The 22,454-nt window shown below is 35.7% G+C and overlaps 1 protein-coding gene across 2 annotated transcripts; it reads right to left on the bottom strand.

Annotated features, from left to right (window-relative positions):
- Window positions 1-1,087: 1,087 nt before the first annotated feature.
- Window positions 1,088-21,496, bottom strand: LOC140148469 (protein O-GlcNAcase-like). Of its 2 annotated transcripts, XM_072170439.1 has the most exons (16): window positions 21,262-21,496; window positions 19,176-19,325; window positions 18,794-18,924; window positions 18,468-18,636; window positions 17,787-17,885; window positions 16,858-16,986; window positions 15,303-15,464; window positions 13,668-14,674; window positions 12,855-13,029; window positions 11,828-11,881; window positions 8,306-8,391; window positions 5,242-5,343; window positions 3,603-3,694; window positions 2,832-3,027; window positions 1,987-2,146; window positions 1,088-1,658 (listed from the first exon to the last, which is right to left on the bottom strand). In XM_072170439.1, the coding sequence occupies exons 1-16, from the start codon at window positions 21,296-21,298 to the stop codon at window positions 1,522-1,524; spliced, it is 2,886 nt and encodes a 961-aa protein (XP_072026540.1). In that variant the 5' UTR covers window positions 21,299-21,496; the 3' UTR covers window positions 1,088-1,521. The 2 variants fall into 2 exon arrangements, with proteins under 2 accessions (XP_072026540.1, XP_072026542.1); XM_072170441.1 differs by lacking the exon at window positions 11,828-11,881.
- Between the last annotated feature and the right edge of the window lie 958 nt (window positions 21,497-22,454).

Below are 22,454 nucleotides of genomic sequence, written 5' to 3'. Positions count from 1 at the left end.
GGAATGATGCTTGGAATTGCCCATTTAACAAACAAACAAACCGTTTTGATTCTTTCCATCCCGTTATGAAATTCAAATATTTTTGCCTTCACCTCTACTGTTTCCCCGAATCATAAGTTGCAGTAATACACCACAAAAACTGGAATATTTTAATATTTTTAATTCTGTAAATTACATCTCAAATCCAAAGTTATCTGAAGCATTGTTCATATACTATAATCATCACGCATGCATACTACTGGAAATCTTTCTGTGTTTTTTTTTACGTCTGTTTTAATTTTGTTTTTAAATTTTATAATTAAATTAATAATATGGTTTTTCAATGTTATAATTAATTTGCTAATTCTGGCAGTGATAAGCAAATAACAAGGGTACATAGGCCTACATACAGACAGACATTTTATACCTGAAAATGGTAAAAATTTCACACCAAAGTGAATTCAATCACATAATACAGAAACAATGACTGTATGATTATGTAAAATGATTGTTTTTCGGAAATTGAGTTGTTACTTTGGTAGGAGTCATACCATTTTCGTACACACAAATCGAAACAAAGGTAATACTGAAATACAGCAGCAATGGTATTTTAGCAAACATTTGATTAAGACAAGCAGCTAGCTGGACACTTGTTGGTTTAATTAAGTTGTCATCAATGCGTTCTATATAACTTCAGTAAGGCTTTTCATAACTTTCAAATTACTCACATACAGCAAATACTTTACTTTTGCATGGGTTCTCAAAACAAAATTAAAGATGTGAGTGTAAGTTGTAGCTTGCTATTATAATATTTTGCAGTAAACCTTTGACGAGAGCGTATTTTAAGCCTACGTCGCATATTTACTGCGTTGAAACGCACTTGTCTCTGATTGGTTGCTGAGGCAATCTGCTGTTGCCGAGTGGAAATTTATGAATGAACTTTGCGCCATACGCGTTGTTAGCTCTGACTTTGCAACATCGGCATGGTAGTATGCGCTCATCAAAGGTTTACTGCAAAATATTATACATGTACCACACAAAGCAAATTCATTTTGTTATTTTTGCATTTGATACGAAACACATTTGAAAGCATAAATTTATTTTGAAATACAATAGACAGCCATTACTTGATAGTTATCAATTCACATGAAAATGGAGTGACAGCAACTGGTGTTAGCATGGTGCATCTGAATAGTATCCAAGGCCATAATTGTCACATCTGGTGTTTCAAGTAGTGGCTTTACAGGACTACAATTCATGAAAAATAAACTGATACATAAAGCCCTTTCAAATTCTTGTACAAGCTCTATCAAATTCTTGTACAAGATCAAACCTACTGCAACATATAAACATGCACCATGGAGTCAACCATATTGCTACAAGACTGGGTGTATCCAAGCCGCTGACTGGTCAGGACAGGAGGGTGGTGAATTGGTAATGTACCCTTGGTAATCAACTGCTGAATTCAAGGTGTACAAAATAATACTCTGCGGTTCAAGTACCAAAACCGTTTGCTACAACACAAAACAGTAATGCTGGTAACTAAATAGCTCTTGCCACAATGTTGACATCCTCTTGGGTGATTTGTAATTCGGGTACTGCAAAGAAACCTAGTTTTGTGTATGCTTCTAAGTGGTTTTTGTCTCCTGTGCAAACTTCCACAAAGGCACCTTTAGAACCTGGAGAAACAAGATAATAGAAACAAAATTTTGCATTTAATACCATTATTTTTTAGTTCCTTAAGCCAGGTAATTAATATTCTTTCCAAAATGAATCCTAAACAGTTTAAGTAGAGACATGCCTCAATTTGCTAAATATAATGGGCATGTATTACATAATAAATTCTGTTCAGTGCATGAGATTATTTTTACTCTTAGTAGGTCAGTTTGTCTTTCACATCATCATCATCATGTACAAACAATGGATATTCCAGCTGTATCTAAGAAGTCAACAGGTTAAAAGATTCATGCGGTTCCCTCTTTCCATGCTTAGGTTAAAAACTCTTACCATTGGACTTCAGTGCTGAAAGAACACAGGCTAGCATGTTTTTGGCAACCCCTTTGTCCTCTACATCAGCTAGGACATCCATACGTAGTAGTGATGGAAACTTTTCAAACAGTGTATCAGGAAGAGCCGGGTTGAAGGAATGGAACCCTTGAATAATTTCCTCACGGAAAAAAATAATAATGCAGTCTTAAATACTGTATTGTTTGTAATAAAATGTCCAGGGGGCATTGCATTTTTCCAAAATGGAGGCATTTATTAAAAGTGAATTATTAGAAGCTTAGAAATCGGCATTGAACTTCGGAAAGAATCACTCCCTTCCGGGTTCAAATTCAAGATGGTGGTGCACACAGAACCGCATAGAACATGATATTTTTGCGGTACATACAACAAAATTACATCCGTAAGTGCATTATCAAACAAGAATCTGATGAATTTAGTGAAATTCTATCATAATTAAGCAATGAACTGACTGGAAGCTCGAGTCATAATAGTTTTGTCCATGCAATTTAGCGATCGTCACTGACATGACTGATGCAAGTTTTAAGCTTACTTGGAAATTTTGCATTTTTGTCAATTTTCATTGAAAATTGGACATTTATTTTAAAGGGGAAATTTTATACAAACAATATGGGGCAACCAGTATTTACAGTAGTTGTCTTTGAAGAAGCAAACATGAAATACAACAAAACAAGAAAACGCTATTATCACTTCTATCCAAACAGTGACCTCTAAGCCTGATAATACCATATTTTGGAACAAATGCCAAGAGTAATTCAAAACAAGTGCTTATTCAATTTTGATCCCAGACTTATTCATATCTACTGCACACATGTAACCGTTCTTACCTCTGCAGGTGTGAGGTTAGACCTAGTCTTTGAAGGTTTGGGATACTTTCTCTTCATCTCCGTAATCCATGCTACTTCCATCTTCTTGAAGTAAGCTTTAGCATCAAGTGTAGCTAAAACATAACCAACAATTTGATCTCCCTCCTCTAGGACAAAACAGTACTCTGGACTCAAGGTAAGGAAATGGCCTACCAATCTGTAACAAAATTGAGGGTCATATTATCATTATTTATTCATTCATTATTTATTCCGGAAATTCCATCAATACATAATGTTTTGAGTGATCTTCCTGGAAGACCTGGGGTCCATCTCACTAAACTTTCAACACTTAGTAACCCAAGTAACCATTCGTAGAGTTACAAATACCACATACAAGATGTAACTTTACGAAGGGTCATTATGACTTGTCGTAAGTTACAAATGAAATGGACCCCTGATATAAGATCTTTGGCAATCTTGTGAATACTATATCAAACAAACTTTTGTCTCTCCATTAGATATTGGTTTATTTGAACTACGCATTTGAAGTCATGCTAAATCACAGCAAAGATACAGAGTATATGGCACAACCTAAATGAGGAATATGGTTTTTTTTAACTTGGCGATCATTACATCACATTATAACAGGCAATTATGTGCTGTTCACACAATATTCAACGCATTTACACAATACATAATGTGGGTAATGCTACTGCAAATTTATTGCGTAATATTAATACAGATTGTGTATGGAAATAAATGAACCAGGCCTGAGGCAATCACAAAACTTACTTGTCTCCTATAAGATCAGGATTATCAGGAAATGTATCTGTTCCATCAGATCCATCATCACAAGTTTTAAGACAAACTTTGTATACACTCTCCTACAAGACACAAATATAACGATATGGTCAACAGAATATAAGGTAATTTTGCTTTGTTACAAGTTCAATAGTTTTTTGCTCCTTATATTTGCCTACATCTCAATTTCATTATGGACTTTGGTCAGATCGGGTCAGATCGTGTCACAAATATGCTGCTGAATTATACAACCTGTACAAACACAAGTTACGTTTCTTTTTAAGCCATTAAACATGAAGGTAACCATTATCAAACTATATTATCCGTTGCGTAAGTTAAGTATATTGGTGTGATTGCTACTTTCTTAAGGGGGAATAATACCCTGATTTTCATCAGTACCCCTCTTCTTTTTTTCTTGCAAATTTATGAACTACATAAATATTTTCATCATCTCATGTCCTAAACTTATAAAATATCTCTACCTACAAAGTGATTTTAAACCATTTTAGAAAATCATTTTAGCCCTATATATTTTTTTGTTTACTGTAACTTAGTAACTGAGATGTGTGTTTCATAACAAACCATAATTTATTCTATTGAACATGTCCAAGTAGAATACATGAATAGAATACATTAAATCCTTTGTTATACTATCTATAGAAATGTACTCACTGATTATAACACTGAATAAATTAAATAGGCCTAATCTCTTCCACATAGACAATTTAATACTACACCATGTATGTATCTTCCATAATGTGTTGTTAGGAAAAGAGATTAAAAAAGGCTATAAGGTCATCAAAGGTCAGGTTATAGGTCAATTGGTTCAGGTCAAATTTAGGCATCAATTCTGAATACATGTGAACGTCTGTGATATCATACATGTCATAATGAGGCATCCATTTTGATATTTTGTCCGTTACTGGATATATAATGGAAATGTGAGGTGGATATACTAAAATACCTTGGGATGTAAATGGTGAGTACAATTTAGATTGCCTAGTTGAGATGGATTGGGCAAATAAATATAAAATAGTTACCAAAATCACAAAAATGAAGCTTACGGAAAACTACCTAATATGGTGGTATAGGTGACAAAAATACAATCTTTTTCAACATTGCTGTAGTGTGGTTGTGATAACCTGTTACCTATGGGTTATGGCTTAATTAAGTTTCAGTGAAATAGTGTCGCAAGTTCAAAATACAAAATATAGCTCAACATTGAAAATAGAAGCATTTTAACCGGTTCGTTTTTTGATAGTTGTGGAGCACCAAGTTCATGAAGTCATAAAAGAAATCAGGGACCACTTATTCCCATTTTACATATCAACATTATTTCCCTAATGTGTTAGCAACACATATCCAAAATTTTAACAAAATCTGTTGATAGTAAGCTTTCCAAAATGAGGTGAATTTAAAACATCAGTGATGTACCACTTTTTGGCTTATACCATTAGAAGCATGTGCGCGTCATTGATACTGATGCCACCAATTGAACGAGAAGATTTGCCCCTTCATTTTGCATACCACTTTGTCCAATTTCTTTTTCTCATTTCTTCACAAAATGCAAAAAAATGCAATGGGTGTAGTACCCCCTTAAGAAAAAGAGTTATTGTAAACATAGTCATACCTCATCCTTGGGCAAGTATGGACGTATTGTATACACTACACTGAGGATTCGATGTGGTTGTTTGCAGAATAAGTCGCTGGCACTTTCTAGTGGTAACACCCTCTGTAAAGTGTCAACAAATTGAAGCATGATTAGAAGGAGCAATAAAAACAAACAACACAAAGACATGTTTTCATGTGTATCTATGGTTTTGATGTGTGTTTAGTGGTGTGTTTATGTTGGTGTGCACAGAACTGTCAGCATGTGTGTTTGTGTGTGTTATTTGAAACACATTTATCCTGTTTATCCTGTCCTGTTTTCTGGGATTACCATTTGTGTCTTACTTTCGCTTTTTATGTGTACTTATTGCGTACTGGTTCAAACTTGTCACTAATTTTGTAGACATTTAAATGCAATTATTGACACTGTTAGGACACCACTATAACACAAGTGTATTATTAAGTTTCAGTATTAAACTTGGTCAAATCTTAGACACACATTTATGCCAAGTAGTTTTCACTTCTATTTAGGTGATGTGCCAATCCAAACCATAACAAGCACCAAATAGGCAAAGAGAAATAACCAGATAGCTTTGAAACCAACCAAAAAAGTAACACCTACTAGCCTTCAAACCAATATGACTTTGCAATACTAATTATACCAACCAAACTAGTACAGCCAGCTTGGGTCAACCAAACCTGTTAAACTGCAAGCAAATTTGCACCAACCAGAAGAGCTCACATGTATATAAATATTTCCACATACTCACTTTGAGTGAGTCTGTTACTATTGGGATGTAACCAATACAATTTTTACATTTGTAGCTTTACTGAAGAACATACCACATCTGGGTCACAAAACCATTAGCTTAAACAATCATAAGTCACTCCCAACACTTCTTTCTAATTATTATTTCTCCCCGGCCCTTATCTCATTCACATCCTGTGTTTTGATCAAGAATCGCGGGCTCTTGCACAAAGTTTCATAACACTTGATTCAAAGGTTTAGATTGATTATTGTGGCAAGAAAAAAAAATCAACATTATAAACATTAATGTTTGAAAGGCCTGAACTGCCATGCTGAAATATCTATTAATACTGTGATGAATTACATCTAAAAGATGAAACTATTGGAGTTCATGTTTATTGTTTCCTTTTTCAAGCAAAGTAGTTGAGTTCCAGTAAGCATCTTACAACTTGGAATGCAAACAAGTGTGACATGCCATGTACACTATACTGACAAGAATTTGATAGAGACCACCTTGGTGCTCTTGAGGAAAGAATACTGTGTTCAAGTTTCATCAATCTTGTTATGCAAGTTAGTTGTAATTCTTACTTCATATTCTCATTATTGTGTAAAAATTAATACATGAATAATTCATCATGTTCAAATTACACTGCGGGTGGCTTACTTTTCAAAAGTTATATTATCATTGATGCACACAAATCCTGCTGCAATTCACACAAATGAATCAAACAAATAAATAGAGGCTGCTACTACCCTGCGGCTTTCCAAAATATCAAACAGACAAATGCAGATGTACACTCATGAATTTGTGCTTCTATAAAACAACTTGGCTTGACAAATCGAAAGTTGCCATTTGTACCATGCTAATTATTGTCATTTAGGTCCAAGTGGGAATTGGGTGTACACTGCTTTGAATTCTGGACAAGGAAACACAAGTATCCATCAAGAAGTAATGATTCCAAAGTTGTCAGCACTTCTGCCGGAACAGAGTGCACCGAGCATCAACTGCACATATTTCAAATACTCTTCAACATTACGCTTTATTTGATGATACAACTATTGCCACTGAAGCGCATAAAGCAAATGCTATGCATGAAAGGAAATGCTATGCATGAAAGTTACTTTAAGGACTCGGCTGCACCTGTAGAAAAAAAATATCTGTAAGAAAGAACGCTGCATGCTTTCATCCATGGCTTGTAGCTGCACCCTGCACATCCAAAGTGAACGCTTGCCTTTGCTCTGCAAGAGTTGCGCTTGCAGTGTAGATGCGTTCTTTTGGCGGACGCTTGCTTTCGCTCAGCGGAGGGTTGCGCTTGCAGTGTAGATGCGCTCACCTGGTGGACGACTGCTTTCCCGTTGCGCTTGCGCAGCGTAGTTGGGTCACTTGGTGGATGCTCACTCAGCAGATGGTTGTGCTTGTGACGTGTAGAGAAGCTCATCTAGTGAACGCTGCTTTCACTCAGCAAAGGGTAGCGCTTGCGCAGCATGGATGCACTTGCTGATAAGGCCTAAAAAGTTTGTATTACCCTTAAAACTCCAAAATCGGGGTCAGTAGGTTGGCATTTTTTATAATATTTCACCACAGTACTATTTTAAAAAACGCAAGTTTACCACAAATACAATGATTGAAAAGGTTTGCCAGGCTCAATTTTTGAACATATCAAAATTGTCAGTAGGAATTACAAACAGGCAAAATATTTTGACAATTTTATACCAAATGTATGTAAATTCAAATATGGAAAGAAAAAAACCAACCCATTTTTCAGATTTGTGGGTCTATCGAAAAAGGGCAATACAAATATTTTTTAAGCCTAATCAAGCATATTGTGAAAGAGGTACAATTGTTTAGTCATCACTGTGTGTTCCCTTGGTACAGAATCAATAGCAGGCTACATTTGTCTGTAGATTATCCATAATGGCACTTGAAAAGCCTCAGGTAGCAGGTCCATGATATAAGCAAGGTGTCGCTTATTTTTGTGTAAACCATTCACTTAGGAATATATACTCAAAAGGCAAGGCAACAGAATAGAAATAACCAGCCAATCAAACTTATCAAAATCAACCAGTTCCTCTGAAACCAATCAAGGTTCATCCATAACCATATGAGAAAAAAAGCTTACATGTATCACTTCAATTGTCATAGTTATTCACACATGCCATTTTCAGCAAAATGTTTTCAGTATCTGAAAGTGTTAAATACCTACACCACACAATTGCATTTTGTCAGTCTATGACAGTATTAATTACAACAAAAGGGATAAAATGAATCTTTGAAAGAAAAACAGATTAAAACAAACAAATTTGGTTACGCATGTGGCGCTTGTAACTTTTGACATACTTGGAACTCGCCGGTTAATCCACCTCTGAACACCCAGGGCTCCAAGTCTCCACTCATAAAGGCCTCTTTATGGTTGTTTGAAGACCCTGTAAGAGAAGAAACCATACACTTGTTAAAGACATGCGTCATATCTTAAGGTTCCATGATCCAAGACAAATTAGGGATGTTATTACAAGCTAAAATGGGAAGAGTCTTTCTATGTTGCCTTGCAAATTGTGAAAAATAAAAGATTCAACAGAAATAAACTGAGATGGTAACTGCCCAATTGTTTGATCCATGTATGCTTTACATAATGTGACAATACAGTCTTTGAAAAACATTTTTTTGAAAAGTTATTTGCAGCTGTTGCACTGGAACATATTACATTTGTTCTTTTGAAAAGTTCTTTGTAGCTGTTGTACTGGAACAAAAAAACAATGCGTGTAGTAGCCTCATCCACAGGAATGCTTGGCTAATTGGTAATTTCATCATGCCAGACTTGTGACTGTGTTTGCAAACTTGCACATGTGTATGCGAGGACAGCATTCAAGCATGAAATTGCCGGTACATGTATTCCACAAGAAAAAGCACATTAAAAAAACAAAGCCTAGCATCCTGGAAATGCAGCTGTACAAAATATCCTTCTGACACAAGATAGAATGACATTTACATCGGTATTAGAGTCAAGATTCCTTTGACACATTCTCATTTTTAATCAATAGATTATATCAAATGCTATATATTATCACAAATATATCAAACACAAATCTGTTATTTTGCATTCATGTGGTTCAAAATTGACTACAACATTGATCAACATTTCATCGCATTAGATTTGTCACCAACTTTTGAATAAATGAATTTCCACACCTAAAAATGGAATTGAACAATTTTGAACAGTACCAATGTACTTTTTAATTGCACTATGTGAAAAAAATGAGAATGACGTCCTTATCTTTAAAGAAAAGATTATTTGAATAATCAATAAACCTTCCAGTTCTTTCCACCAAAATCATCAAATACACATGAGCATGCCCTTAACGCATACAAAACAACGCTCGCGTGTAACATAGATAAATAGCATGTACATCTGAGAGATTTCTGATTTCCATCTAGGTATTGGGTTAAAAAATGAATCTAAACGTTGATCAAATGTACATTTCCGGTACATTGTACTTCATGTAAAAGCCATATTACATAATTATTGTAAAAGATTTTTCACCTCATTTTTATAACACCAACTTTGTTGTAATCAATGAGATTGCTATAAAAATGCGGAATGAAAAGAATGCAAGCACCCAAATATTATGGCCCAAAAACTAGAATTAATTTGAAATTGATATGTCACCCTGAAGTGTTAATATCACCCAGATACATTCCAGGAATCTCTCAAATAGGCATTATCATGTTCAAATCTTCGCCCATTCTGTAAATTCATAATTTGCCATTAACAAAGAAAAATTGGTCTATTAGATAAGATGTGCTGTAAGCTGAAAAGAGAATCAGTTAAGTGTTTTCCATCTGGCCCTAATTTGGCACTGAAATGATCCTATTTGCTCATGACCTCAATTAACTAGATATTCTGAAATTCTTGTCAGTGGATTTTCGCAAGTTTGTCTATATAATACAAAAATAAATTTTTATTTTTTTTGGAAAAAAAATCTGAAAATGTTATAAGAACATAAAAAAATCACAAACACAAAATCTGAACATAAAGCTGAAAGTGAAATCACCACTGCTCTGTTTGTAGAATATCAAGAACTGAAGTCAAGTCAAATAGGATTATTAATGGATACAATATGGCAAGCATTGAAATTGCATATCATTGTCTGTGAAACTTCCAATTGTCAAGACCCTAAGAAATCTCTGATTAGGTTCCTGAACCATCCATGCAGCATACCATGATAGCATATGATTGCTATGACTTGTTGAAAAACCAATATAACCAAATAGAAATGTTTCAACCCCAAACATCACACATCAGTATGGTATTTCATCAAGTAGGGCACTGATGGCTATATATATTATTAACAATGACAACACAAATACCAATTTGATATCAAACAGTGTTGTCATACATACACAGTAATTTGCACAGGCATATTTCAAAAACATGATCTTCTATTACAAAAAATCTTCAATAAATTTTGGGAGCTCATGAAATTGGAAATCCCTGTTGATTGACACTTGGAATTCCAGAGACAATTATATCCAACCTCAATGCTTACTGCCAGAATATTATTATCAGATGACAATTTTGCACTTTGGTGGAAAGAACTGGTTTGAGATTATCTCTGAAATGTTACTGATTAAATGCAGATTTTCTGCATTTGTTTTAAACAGAAACTGACAGATTAATACAAATGCCTTATGTCACAATCCATCTGAAGTCAAAAGAGAACAGATAATTGCAGTTACTCAGTTAAATATGTGGCTCTTGATTCCCTGATTATAAGTTGCTCTGTCCATAACAACAAATGCTGTAAATATTTAGCACCGATATAAAATACACTATATTTAGGAGGTAAAATGCTGGCAATTGTTGTGCTAAATGGTTATTAGCCAAAATAATCAAGAGCCACATTTGGGGAACTGAATCAAAGCAAACTTGTTTTCTTTTGGCCCATTGCTTTTCGTCATCGGGAATCTGTACTACATGTTAACACACTTTACCAAAGAGAGTGCATACAGTTCACTTCACCAAATTGACCTCATTTAAGAGATTCATGTTTGGTCAAGAAGACACTGCAAGGTCTAACCCCTCTGATTTTGCAAGTAAACTGCATGACAGTTTATCTCTGAAAAGTGCATCACACATAAATGAAAGCAGAAACAAAATAATGATATTGTAAAGCATACATGGATCTGCTACATGTGAGAAACAGTGGGGGAAACTATATCACATGCACTTATTTGTGAAAAGAAACTCAACAATTAAGGGAATGTGTGCTGAAATGCACTTTAAGCAGCGCTTGGGACACTCCACAAACTGCTGACTTCAGATATTTGAAATAATTCTTGGCCCTGGTGGAAAATTCCACACACTTGTAGCTCCACGGCAAATATGCGGACATTCTATCCAAAAGCATGCATGTATGCACTGTACACTGCGTACATGCTTAGTCTGCGATATATACGCAACAAGTACATTCTGCCAGGGCCAAGAATTACATGAAATATCTATAGGAATCTGTAAACATCCAATGTACATGTAAGAATAGTATGGGCCAGTGAACATATCTAGCTTTTAAACACTTTCCAATCAAATTAGTCTTGCTTAATTTCCAAACATGATTTCTTGCCTCTTCTTTTCTGCCACAGGTTGTGTACATTTGCGCTTTGTACGCTCATACCTACCACCATGGAAAGGCAACAATAAACATAGTATGTTGTGTCACCACATTTTTGGTTAATATATGGAATAAACTTGGTTTTATTACAAGCTTGAAGCTTCTTGATGCACATCTGATCAAATCCTAAATAGTTTGGATGGGTTATACAAATGATTTAACATTAAGGTTTACAGCAAGTAGTAATTCGTACATGAGTATTGGGTCTCCAAGTAGGTACAAAACATCCGTGTGACCATTCCATTCTCTATATAAGCATACAAAATAAAACAAAACAGAAACAGGGATTAGTGAGTGGTTGCCTGACCATGTCGTTGTTTGATCCTGCAATAAACAATAAAAAGTGAGAAATAGTTAGTCTAATTGGATTGCTAGAAGATGTAGGTATACGCACAAATCACAAAAATGCAGGCGATTTCAAAATGCAAATCCCTGTAATTACTGGCATGTTGTAGCAGTCCCAAATATAATCCATGGCACTTAATAAATATTATGTATACATATCTGTATAAACCTCCTGACCTTTGTCTTGACAGTGATGCAATTGCTAAGTTAATTTAATAGTAATTTCCCTTTTGCTCATCATAGGTGACTCTTATTCAAATACTCGTCTTACAGAACGCAAGTTTGGTGTTATCCAACACAAATATGGAGCAAAATATAGACCACGTCTTAATTCCTATGTCCATCATCTCTAATAGTCAAATTTAACAAAATGAATAAAAACTTTGAACATTGTTTTCATAGATCGATTTACTTTCAAAATGCATTATGTACTTGGCTTCTTTTGCCACTGTATTTTGCTAACATTTTAGTAATACATTTTGCTAATACAAAGGTAAAGCCCGAATTTTTTTTATTTCAAGTGTCATTTTAAATTATATATATTATAATAATACTAATTCTGATCATTCTATATCATTAAAAGGCTCCACACCCGTCTAAAATTAACCATTATGCCAAAATATTACAAACCCCACAGTGAACATATTTTGTAGCCATTGGAGTTCTTGAGAATTTATTAATTTATAATTGTATCAAATTTAGTGTGCTCTACAATGCTCATAAATTTTGAATTTGTTTTAGTACTTCAAGTCTGGACTTGTTTTGATACTGTAAAATATCCCTGTATTGCCCCATCATTCTTGTTTTCTCTCCCAGAAGTGGGTTCCGAAACAGAGCCATCTTACATTCCCCACATACATAGACAGTATAGTTACCTAGCCATTTAATGAATGATGCAAGAAGTGATAGAACACCCTCCATGTCCCATATATAAGGGTACAGGTAGTACAGCATACTTCGGTTTGGAATGTTTAGCAGCCTTGTCATCATACCATGCACTTGTTTGGCATAACTCACAAATTTTGCGGCTCTTTCTCTCCATTCCATTGCCTGTAAATGACACAAATATATCAAGTAAGCATGAAACTCATTTCGCACAGATGGAACAGTCCAGTTAGCTGCCAGCTTAATTGTAAGGCAGCTGATTCTGAAGCATGAAAGTACGAGCTGCATAGTGTCACAATCCTGTTCTTGAAAATCCCCTGAAAAAAAGGGAGCTAATTTTGGCTGCAATGATTATGGTTTATACAGTTTGTCTCTTGGGCCGAAGTGATCAGAGGCTTTCAGTAAAGCACACTGAATTTACTTAATTGCATATAAATTTGTGGCTTTCTTAAAGAGCACACCAACTTCTCAAGAGCATGAAAACTCTTGGTGCAGTAACCACATCAACCTTTCAATCATCTCTTGCTATACTATTTCTTCCCCAATCTTAAAATGTATTAAATTCAATGGGTCATCCAGGGTAGAATTATGTGCGAGAACCCAATGTAGTTTATAACTAAAATCTTTTGATATCTACAAACTAACTTATGTGTAATTTAAACCTCTTAAACAAACCAGATTCACACAAACTTCCCCAGAAACAATTCACAGAATTCTTACCAAATATTCTAGCACTCCTCTTAACTAGTTTCAGTTACAAAATTCGAGCCTTCCTATAAATAATAAGTTTAAGTTACACTTACTTTATGGGACGGATTGCCGGTTTGTTTGGCTTCACACACAATGTATGCATTAATTTTCAACCAATGCACTTCTTCCAACATTGCAACTGCCCTTGGGCCATGCTCATATGGCAAGTAAAAGAGTTCTACAAGTAACATCACATCTTCTTTGGTAAGCATTTCATTTGTTTTTAAAGCTGTTGTGAATGCTGGATTATCTTCATCTTGCACTTTGTCTGCATCTTTGCTGCAGGTACTTGTTTCACTGCTTACAATGTCAGAAGTCTCTGCTTTGTCCGACTCGGCATCAGCTGTGGTGTCTATTTGCATTTCAGTGTCCTGAGCACTTTCTGAGCTTGAATCGGCAGCCGAGGCTGGAGACAGTTCCGATTCAGTTTTGGGAGACTGGCTATCTTTGCCCAAACTGTCATCAATTTGCATGGCCATTTCACCAATTTTTGAGTCTGTGGTAGTAGTAGAAGTACATGATTGCACCATTGAACAAGATTTGGTGGGAACAACTGGCGCAACAGATTGAATGTTACCATTGCACTCCATGGGTTCTAATATGTCTTCCGCTTTGGCTAATAGTGAGTTGACTGCATTAATTGCTGGTGGAGGTCTGAAAGTTTCAGGATCAGCAGAGGAGTTTGCACCAACCAGATCTACTAAATTGTCAAATGCCTCTTTGTTCTTGCCAATTTCCTCTGCTAAAGGCAAGGTGGGCAATGGTGCAGTGTCTCCTTCCGACATTGTTGGCGTTGTTGTAGCCATGCAAGTGTTAATACCTGGCAAAGGCGGTGGATTTGTGCCTAGTATGTTTGCTGGTACACCGGTTTTTCTTCTCCTGAATTTGCTACTGGCTGTCTTGCTGTCCATGACTTCTTCCATCCAATCACTGATTGCTTGTACCAAGGCTTTGTTAGGATCATAGTTTCCATGGTCAGTCAGTCTTTGGCTAGAATCTATATCACCTTCTTGTTCCAATTTGATGTCGGCAGAAATAGCAGGGCTACAGGGTAGACTACCTATAGATTTTGAGATGAGAATAAACAAAAGTCTTTGTACCAAAGCTTGAAAACATTGCTGTGATGCCAGCTTCAAGATAGTTCCAACTTTTTTACAGCCCGATTTATTAAAAGCAGTCCATATGGGTGACTGATTGACTGTTATATAAGGGCTGTGACACTCGTATTCAATCCCTGTATAAAGAGTGAAGTCACTTCATGGCAGTTTGATTGACAGTTGCTAGGCAGTTAAGTACACATAGTAATGCTTAGCCTAAAATTTATGTATAATGTTCATGACAACATTATTGTGCATACTGCTTCAATAGCAAAAATACAGCTTATTTAGCCAATGTCAACATGGGGTCATCGGTTAAAATATTTTCCTACCATATTGAGCAAACACCTCAAAATATGATAGTAATGGAAAGAAACAACCAAATGTTCGAAATTTTTCGTCAGTTAAGATTTTTTTTCACAGCACAACAAAATATGCATCACCTTTTCCGATCTCTTACACAAGACATACGATATTGAGTATGTGACTGACTTCATTTCACAAACAAGCGGCTTATCCTATAGTATATTACGACTCAAGAATCCATGGTTATATCTTTCATGTTGCTCCATGCTTTAGCATTCTACTCACTTGATTGCATGCCTTTCTTGGGATCTGCAGGTGTGTCCGATGCCTTGGCCCACCCTGCCAGTGTATGAAATGCTATGAAGTTCACCTCAAATTCACAGTTTGGATTGGTGAAAATCCCATTTAGATATGGAAACAGAGTTGTTGACCTTCCCTTGTATGGACCTACAATGAGTAAAGGTTTAGACACAGAGATAATAATAAAATCTATTTTACAAGCAGTGACTTTTTTACATGGTCCATTTAACTCAAACAGATTAGACCTCCAGAGTCGGGACTCCCAATGGCCCTGTGCGTAAATCCACCATATTGGTTTGTCATACATGGAAACCAAAATAGTGCATCACCAGCATTTATCAACAAAGTGAAAAATTGACAATTATGCATATTTAAGCTTGGGTATCAAAAAGGTTTGCATGCTTAACACTAAGAGCACTTTATTGGTGTACACATTAAGATGCAAAACAGCATATACTTTAAATCAAAGTTTACCATGGCATAATAATCTGTAGGTACAGTATAATTTATTGCACTATATGAGATTGAGCCAGTTATACTGATCAGGCTTCCCGTTAGTGTGCGTCATTGCGTCCAGACGCATATTTTTCAAATTTGGACGCAAGTTCACATGGCTAATCAAGTATTTTGCGTCCATGTCACATGCATGTGGACGAGACAAAACTTCAAATCTAATCATTAATTGATGATAAAAATACGAAATTTTTATTCTTTTATATTTTTAAGATAATAAAAGCCCCAAAATTTTGACCCACCTGCTTAAGAATTGTAGTAAAATCTGTAATATTTGTAAATGCAACGTCAGGAAATCGTGCACTTTTTGCAAGCTTTCCGTACGATCGCTGTTTGATGGGAAAGTCCCCATTGCTATGTTTACAGTAAACAAAGCATCTCACGTGCGGCTAACGTGCAGTTAATGTTTGTTTAATTATTTATCACAAGCTGACAACATTCAGTTTTTACTGTTTAAAGTTTATTTTCTCATAAATAATCTACGTTTACTTTATTAGTATTATTGTTACAATGAATAAAAGCAATTTTAAAGACGAAATCCAAATGATAACCTTTTTTTTGTATTATTTTGGCAGCGCGTGTTTTAGCTTTATATAGCATCAACAACACGTTTTAAAATTAAAGAAACCCGGAAGTAAAAGTACGAAAATTTTCGCATGTTTTTGCAGCTGTTTCTGAGCACGTTTCGGACCAAAACTGACACAGAAATGAGAAAAATTATCATAGCGATTGGAGATGGAATATCACGGCGAAAATGCACTTTTATTTTATCAATTTGATGAAGTGTACACCCGGGGTACGGGTACGTGTGTTACCAACAAGGGGCTGCCGTTCTGATCATGGAATTCCGCGGCATTTCCCGGTATGATTGATCGTGAATTTCAGATGGACGCACAAAAATCTGTCTGGACGCAAGTTTTTTCAACCTTGTCAGCAAACTTGCGTCACACATGACGCACATTTTAAAATCCTTAACGGGAACCCTGATACTGATCAGTTTCTCTGTAATTTCATATACTGTACTAACCTAGAAATATTCTCTTCTGATCGTAATCATTGGCATGAATGTTATCCCATATAACAGGTTTCCTCTTGATGACATCTGATAGTTCTTTGATGGACTCTAGGCTAATGACTTTGGATACAACTTTTGGACCTATTAGAACGAAACGATACCGTGTTAATAACATTTTATATAAAGAGAGGGGTCGGCTTATCTGCTGTGTCCTAGCAGGACATCAGTCAATGAGATGCATTAAATATTAGAGGATCACAAAGAATACATTTGCATGTTTAATTAGCCAGCATATCCACCATGAGCTGTTGTGGAGTGTGGTGGTGAACTCATCAACATGTAATCTTGACTGTGCGCTGGTTCAAATGCAAATGGTTCTGATATTTTCGATCTCCTTTATTTTTAGTGAACCATACCAAACTACCCACCATCTGGTGAACAAAGCACCATTATATAACACTCTGTATAATCACATCAACACAGAGTACACGCCACACATGGGTCACTTGCCTTTGATGTAATAATCAACAAATTATCACAAATCTTCAGAACATTATTGGAAACTATTCAAATTGAATGCTGAACCCCTTACCCAAATTGCTGCATGTTTCTCGACAAAACAAAAGATATCATTTTCTGAACTATTGCTTTTTCCGGTCAATAACGAAAGACATTTTTATACAGACCATATTTTGGTCTAAGCTCCACTTCCTCTGTGTGCAAATGATTGGGCACACACCGTCGAGACTACAAATGACACAACAGACAGACAGCTGGTTAGATGTACGCCTATGAGATAAGAACCGGATTGAGGTCACCTCATGAATACACACAGTACGGTCGGACTGTATCAACAAAGTGTCATCTTACTTTCCATGCAAGCCAGTCAAGGTTAGACTTACAAAACTTTAACAAGAGGAGGGCTAAGTATGTTTACCAACCTGTCCACATGAAATCTATGTCTGGCAATAGCTTTTTGCCAATTGTTGTCAGATACTCTGATGACTTCACATTTGGAACAGCTCTAGTGGCACAATACTCTGTGAAATGACAAGTGTACATTGTAAGTTACAAACAAAAGCAAATGTCTGCTTCATGCAGGCCAAGAGCATTTTCATTAAGAATTTTACCATGTTTTGGATTTTTCATTGGAGAAATCAAGTTCAAATATTTTCATGTGAAACATAATCCTGGGGGGAAAATCTTGAAGAGGCAAAACAAAATAAATTATATTTTAAAGTTTATCACAATGTTGGTCCACAAACATTTTACATTGCACTGAAATACTAAATACAGTACATTTATAAATAGTAAAAGAGGGAGTGCTTATAAAAATGCACATGTGTATAAACATGTTTACTAAACACATTGTATCTGTTTACATGGTAATTTTAATTTCATTTAAACATTTGACAGAATATGTATGTAGTTGAACAGGTGCATTAAAAACTTCAGTAAGGGGCATGTATTAGGTGATGAGGGTTATTTGGCCAAATATGGTAATTGGTATCCATACCATGAAAGATTACCTTATCTCGATATATTAAGCAAAACAATTTGTAAAAAAATACTGACAATATCAATTCTGAACTTTATTGCATTTTAGGGTATCAATTTCTCACCTGTTGGACAAAATAGGAACTTTGGTTGACCTAGATGTTGAAAAACCTCATTGGTGATGGAAACTTGGGCATGAGCAAATGATTGGAAGACCTCTTTATCAGCCACACACATATCTGTATCAATGTCATCAAAGAGGAGGGCAAAAGCATCTACACCAAACTGCTTCACCTAGAAAAGGAGAAAAAGATGGCAAAATTTTTGTTAATATTCTTGTCAATGATACAAATGAATCAAATTAAATAAAGGGTACAAATAAAGTATTTAGTTTGCTGGAAATGAATAGCAATAGATTTTAAGTAAATAAATTAAAATGAGAGTAACTTACCTGTTCTAATTTCCTTTTGAGACATGTTACCTCTTTGGAGTTGGAAAATGTTATGTCAAGACCAGGAGACAATGCATAGACAAACATGACATTGTTTTCTTTGGCGGACTGAATAAGAGTTGTCAAGTGCTCTGCAAAAGAGGATGGGAATCATTAATGGTCTGCATATAATGATGAAAATAGAAACATGGTCAAACACAAAGGGTATATTATTATTTTTTTCTAATCCTACTACACTCAACAATTCTGCTTTTCAGACCTTTTTTATTTGAATTATAATGTGCTTAAATTGCTTTTCAAATTCTTTGTATTTATCAGCATTTCCAAGAGCTTTTCAGAATCAGATGTTTTCCTGTTTACCATTTCAATTTGATCCACCTACCTGCTTCTTCAACAGAATACAGTTCCCTCCAGTAGGCCCTGTGTTTAAGATCATCTTTTGGTGCATAAATGTATGCATTAAGTCCCAAGCTACTTATCAGGTCAAACAATTCAACGCGTTGATCTGGTGTCCATGGTCGGCCATAAAAACCTAAGTAAGAGAGGGAAATCAAAACTAAACATTACAGCTTGCCTGCAACTATATGTATGTTAGAACATATTGTCAAGCAAGAATCTAGTGAAATTCTACCATAATTAGGCAATGGAATGGATGGAAGTGTGAGTCATAACAGGTTTTGTCCATGTAATTTACCGAGCAAACCAAACATTTTCATGTACAAAAAAGCTACATTTATTCACCGCATGCTCAATGTAATTTAGTTAGATATTTGGAGAGTAATTCCCGAAAAATTAGTTTGAAAATCGCCACTTTCAAACCCACTAGAAAGTCGTCAAAATTTGCCATAAACATGTGCCAATCATCTTCCGGGGTATGATGAAATTTAACCTTTTGACTTGACCTTGTAACGTGTAAGCTTAGGAACTGTTTCTAACTCGATCTAATTTCCCCTAAAATTTTTCAAAAACATCGCCGTGATCGATAGATTAACTTGGGAGGCCTACTTCTACCCTACTTCTACCTGGGAGGCCTACTTCTACCCTACTTCTACCTTCTATAGACATTGCATCAAAGATGATTTATATACCGGCTCCATACATTCGATGTACATGTATGTTGTTGCTGATCAGCCTCAACAGGCTTTTGATGAGAATCAGAATATGCATAGAAGTAGAATTAGAAGTCAAGGAAACCTACATAAATATGTTTTCTATACTTCACTTGACCCAAATATATGATTTTTTATGGTGATGAGACACTCACACATGGAATTTTTGAGGGATTTTGATAGCAGTTCCATTAAAGAAAGCAGCAATCATCATGAGACTAAGATCTAGAAACACCCCCGTAATGCTGTTTTGGGGAATTTTTCTAGCACAATCTTTTTGATGAAAGTCGATCTTTGAAAAGATGTAACTTTGCCACGGAAAGTGCTATGACAAAAAGGTTTTCAGTTTTGGCTTTCTTTACTCAAGGGCTTTAATTTGATATACATGTATATAAAATGATGCAGTTTGATGGCAAATTTAAATTCACCTGGAATACCTACAAGATGTAACTTTGCTGTAACGGAAAGTGCTACGACAAAAACTTGTTTTCAGTTTTGGCTTTCTTTACTCAAGGGCATTAATTTGATATATTATAAAATGATGCAGTTTGATGGCAAATTTGAATTCACCTGGCATAACTAGTCCGAATAATCAGACCCAGAACAAAATATTAATTTCTGACATGATCGTGTACTGGGTCTGAACTGTTTCCATATGAAATCTTGATGGCAAATTGGACAAGAGAAGCACATGGTTCTACGTGACAGCTTTTTAATCCCTATTCAGGTTACGTGAATCACGCTATTGTGGACCATCCTTCTGATACTTGAGTGTTTGGACAAGCGTAACGGTTTTTTGGCTACCTCGCTGTTTGGAAACAAACCAGGAGGTCGAAATCGTCCTCCTCGCCGAATACGAAAGTCAGCGTAATATACTAAAATGCAGAAAACCTTAGACGAGCGCGTATTGTAAGGATACATCGCGTATATACTGCGTTGAACGCACTTGTCTCTGATTGGCTGCTAAGGCGATATATTGTTGCTGAGTGGAAATTTATGAATGAACTGTGCGCCGTACGCGTTGTTAGCGCCGAATTTGCAACATCACGGTAGTCGCGCTCGTAAAAGGTTTGCTGCATTTTAGTATAGTACGGCACTGTGGCATAACATGAATGTTTCGGGCTAAGTATGATTGCATCAGAATAATATTTTTCTGCTTTTTCTCCCTCCCCTCTTTTTCCTGCTCTCTTCTTCCTTTTTTCCCCAAATTATAGCCGCTCCTGTCATCATGCAGTAACTTACAGTACCATGCATACCCAGAAATCAGGTAATACATGTACATACATGCATAGTACACACACAATGAATTGCATTTTACATGTTTTCTTTATAAAAAATAATATCATTTTTGACACTCACCTTCAACAACACCGCACATAAAACTCGACGAAATCATGATTTCCCAAATAGTTTCTGCCTTGCAACTCTACAAAATAAATCTTTAATCCATACTTTGTATGACTGACCTAAAATTAAATTCAAATTGTACTTTAATGAGGCACAAAAAACAACAGAAAATTGGGAATTAAAATTGCTTTCACTGAATGTCTTCCTTGTTGATGTTTTCTATCATGGCCGTCCCTTCGTCTGCGGAACCAATTTTCTGTCATTTCTAAAGAAAGATTGAAGAACCTCTTTCATTGGCTGAATATATTCACACTGCTATCTGTCTGTAGTAAAAAGTCACCAATGAGAATATTCGTTACAAGCATAAGATAAGGCTGATCCATTTAACCGCTATAGGGTGGAAATATCAAAAACGTTTATGTGTTATTTATGTTATGTCTTAAAAATAAATAAAGAAAGCAAAATTTTGCATTTAATCTTGTGATTAGCAATATTTTTTTATAGAAAAATGAATTTTAATTCGCCGTTAGGTAAACAAACAATTTTAGAAAATGTTTCCTAACGAGTTGAATCAAACAAAAGTAAATAAAACCCTATAGTAAAATAGATCAACCCATACTGGTTACGACCAGATTCGAGGGCTCAATCAGGTATTAAAATAAACAACAGGTGCTGAGGTGATGACCCCATCCCATGACATGACATGGCTTGCATATTTAAAACTTCTTTACGCACAGGGCCTACGCTACGGGCACAGGCCCGCCGAGCTTTTGATGAAGGGTGTCCCGGGACTGCCGGGAGGGTGTCATGATCTGTCATCATCATCAAACAGGGTCCTGGGAGGGCCCGGCGGGAGGGTCACTTGCAAGCCAATCAAAATCACTAAGGCCGTGTAAAATTAATATTTTGGTTCTCGTCCCTCCCTCCTCAATTTCTGGGATTTGTCAGATTTTTTTTTTTTTTTAGATTTTTCAATTTTTTAGACTTTGGAATGATTTATGAAATCTTCATACATATGAATAAGTTTATTAGAGAACAAGCATCACTTCCAAGTCTTTTTGTGGTACTCTAGGGGTTTATCCTCAGAATCTCACATTTGAAAAAAAAAAAAAAGGGCCTCATCGTTTCCTCGAGCACTGTTGGAGAAGACCGAAAACTACTGACAATGCTAATTTTACATTGAAAAAAAAAAACAAAACAAAAAA

Source organism: Amphiura filiformis, chromosome 3 (assembly GCF_039555335.1).
Source record: "Amphiura filiformis chromosome 3, Afil_fr2py, whole genome shotgun sequence".
Classification (NCBI taxonomy): domain Eukaryota; kingdom Metazoa; phylum Echinodermata; class Ophiuroidea; order Amphilepidida; family Amphiuridae; genus Amphiura; species Amphiura filiformis.
Note: the sequence above shows the minus strand (reverse complement) of the source record. Positions and strands in the feature narration are given on the sequence as shown.

Bases quoted from the DNA above. Each gene is read 5' to 3' on its own strand.
- LOC140148469 (XM_072170439.1), bottom strand. From the start codon at position 21,298: ATGATTTCGTCGAGTTTTATGTGCGGTGTTGTTGAAG. The intron at 3,028-3,602 runs GTAAGTTTTGTG...ATTTTGTTACAG, and splicing joins CCTGATCTTATAGGAGACAA to ATTGGTAGGCCATTTCCTTA. The intron at 1,659-1,986 runs GTAAGAGTTTTT...TTGTTTCTCCAG, and splicing joins TTCAGCACTGAAGTCCAATG to GTTCTAAAGGTGCCTTTGTG.